Source organism: Colletotrichum chrysophilum (genome assembly GCF_026319265.1).
Source record: "Colletotrichum chrysophilum strain AFK26 chromosome Unknown scaffold_2, whole genome shotgun sequence".
In the NCBI taxonomy this organism is placed as follows: domain Eukaryota; kingdom Fungi; phylum Ascomycota; class Sordariomycetes; order Glomerellales; family Glomerellaceae; genus Colletotrichum; species Colletotrichum chrysophilum.
The window spans coordinates 725764-727687 of NW_026517289.1; the positions used below are offsets into that span (position 1 = coordinate 725764).

General features: G+C 59.4%; 1 protein-coding gene across 1 annotated transcript; it reads right to left on the reverse strand.

Moving 5' to 3' along the window:
- Window positions 1-205: 205 nt before the first annotated feature.
- COL26b_000563 (uncharacterized protein) lies at window positions 206-1318 on the reverse strand (the record flags this gene model as incomplete). Its single annotated transcript, XM_053173530.1, has 1 exon — window positions 206-1318. The coding sequence occupies one exon, from the start codon at window positions 1316-1318 to the stop codon at window positions 206-208; it is 1113 nt and encodes a 370-aa protein (XP_053042578.1).
- Window positions 1319-1924: the final 606 nt, after the last annotated feature.

Consider the following 1924-nt stretch of genomic DNA (forward strand, 5'->3'; position numbering starts at 1 on the left):
TGAATTAGCAGCAGCAGCCTCCGAGCGCTTCCGTTTTTGCCCCTTCGTTCCCTCCTTTTGCCTCGCCTCTGTGTCCACCCAACATTGGGATAAGCTTCTTCTCATCCTTTCACAGCCTGCGTTCCTTTTTTTGTAAACCCCGTTTTTTTGTTGTCTTTTTTCTTTGCTTTCTTTAGATTTGTCTTCCTGATAGGATGAACTGTGACTAAGCATAGCTCATGTCGCCCTTGCGATGGCTGACGACCTCGAGGGTGGTGCCCAGGTTGTGGCCCAGGTAGCCAATCATGGCCTTGCTGACCTCTGGGTCCTCGGACAGATCGGCGCACACCTCGCGGAACTGCGCGTAGACCTCCTCCAGCTTGCGCAGCTCGCGGTTGAGGATCTCGAGCTCGAGCCACCGCCCGTCCTCGCCGCCGAGCGTGTACGCGCCCAGGCTGACGCCGAGGCCGCCGACGGCCACGGCGCCGGGGCTGTTGAGCTGGTTCATCGCCGCCGCCACGGAGGAGGAGCCCATGCCGCCCATCATGCCGCTGCCGCCGCTGCCGTTCTCGAAGTAGGTGTGGCTGGCGTTCTTGTAGAAGCTGGTGATCTTGCCGATGACGGTGGCCAGCAGCATCGCGGCGGTGTGCGTGCCCGAGCGGCTCATGCAGCGGTTGCAGGAGAGCATGGAGGCGCATCCCTCGACGGCCTTGCGGTTGAGCGAGAGGACGAGGTCGAATGGTGGCGCGGAGGGAGATGAGGCGTTGTGGAGGGCCTGGAGGGACTGGAGGCAGACCGTGAAGCAGGTGCAAGAACCGCCGCCCCCCGAATTCGAGGACTTGTGCCTGACGGCGGGGCGCATGTTGGGCGTGGTTGACGGGCTCGGGAAATATGCTGCTGCCGCCATGCTGTTGGGCGTGGGCATTGCTTGATATTGCATCATGCCTTCGTGCTGTGCTGCTGCGTCTCCCCAGGGCGTCATGTGGGCGGCCATGGCCATGTCCATGGACTGTGAGCGGCCGTGGTGGTGGTGTGGGGGCATGTGTGCAGTGGCCATGGTCATATCGGGGTAGGGAGCGGCGGAGAAATCGGTGGGAGGAGTCCATGGCATGGCGCCTCCGTACATATCGGCGGTGGGATCTTGGTGGTCTCTGGGTGTTGCGTCGTCGACGCCCAAGAGGGCGAGCCCTGAAGAGATGGAGGGGTTTCTGGTCATGGCACCCTCCATGCTGGTGGGCGTGTGCCAGCCGTTCTCCATCTTGTACATGCCGGCGCCGGGGTGCTGTGCGAACATCATGTTCTTCTCGTCCATGATGGGCGAGAGATCCGTCATGTCCATGTGGACGGTGTTTGCGTGGCTCGGTGCGCTGTTGTCAGATTTCGGCTTGCCAGCCCTGCTGGAGGGGGAGTATCGGCATTCCAGGCCGCATGCGAGGCATCTGGAGCATATGGGACGGGCTTTTGAGCATTTGACCTTGGCGAGAAAGCAGCCATCGCAAGAGGCCCGGAGGCGAGGTTGTCTGGGCTTGGAGCTTGAAGACATTGTGTGATTAATGGGCGAGTGTGTTCTCGACGATTGGAAGGAAGCAACTCTGAAAGAAAGAAAAAAGGGTATCTTTTTGGTCTAACGAAAGAATTACAAGTCCGGAGGATGAAGTGACGGCGGAGGGGCAAGCCACTATTAAAGAAAAGGACAAGGGCAGAAGGTGTATTAGAGTTCTGAAGGCGGTGCGAGTGAGATGTCTGTGTGATGATCGTGTGCGTGTAAGGCGGAGTCGGGATTAGCAAGCACTATTCAGGCTTTTGTGTAAGGGTGCGATGTGAAGTGCGGGAAGAGCCCCGAGGGCCACGGATCGCGGCCTAGGTCGAGAGTGAAGCGGAATCTAGCCGACTGCGAGGTAGACAGACAGACAGGCGACGACGACCACGACGAAGTTGGAAAAAC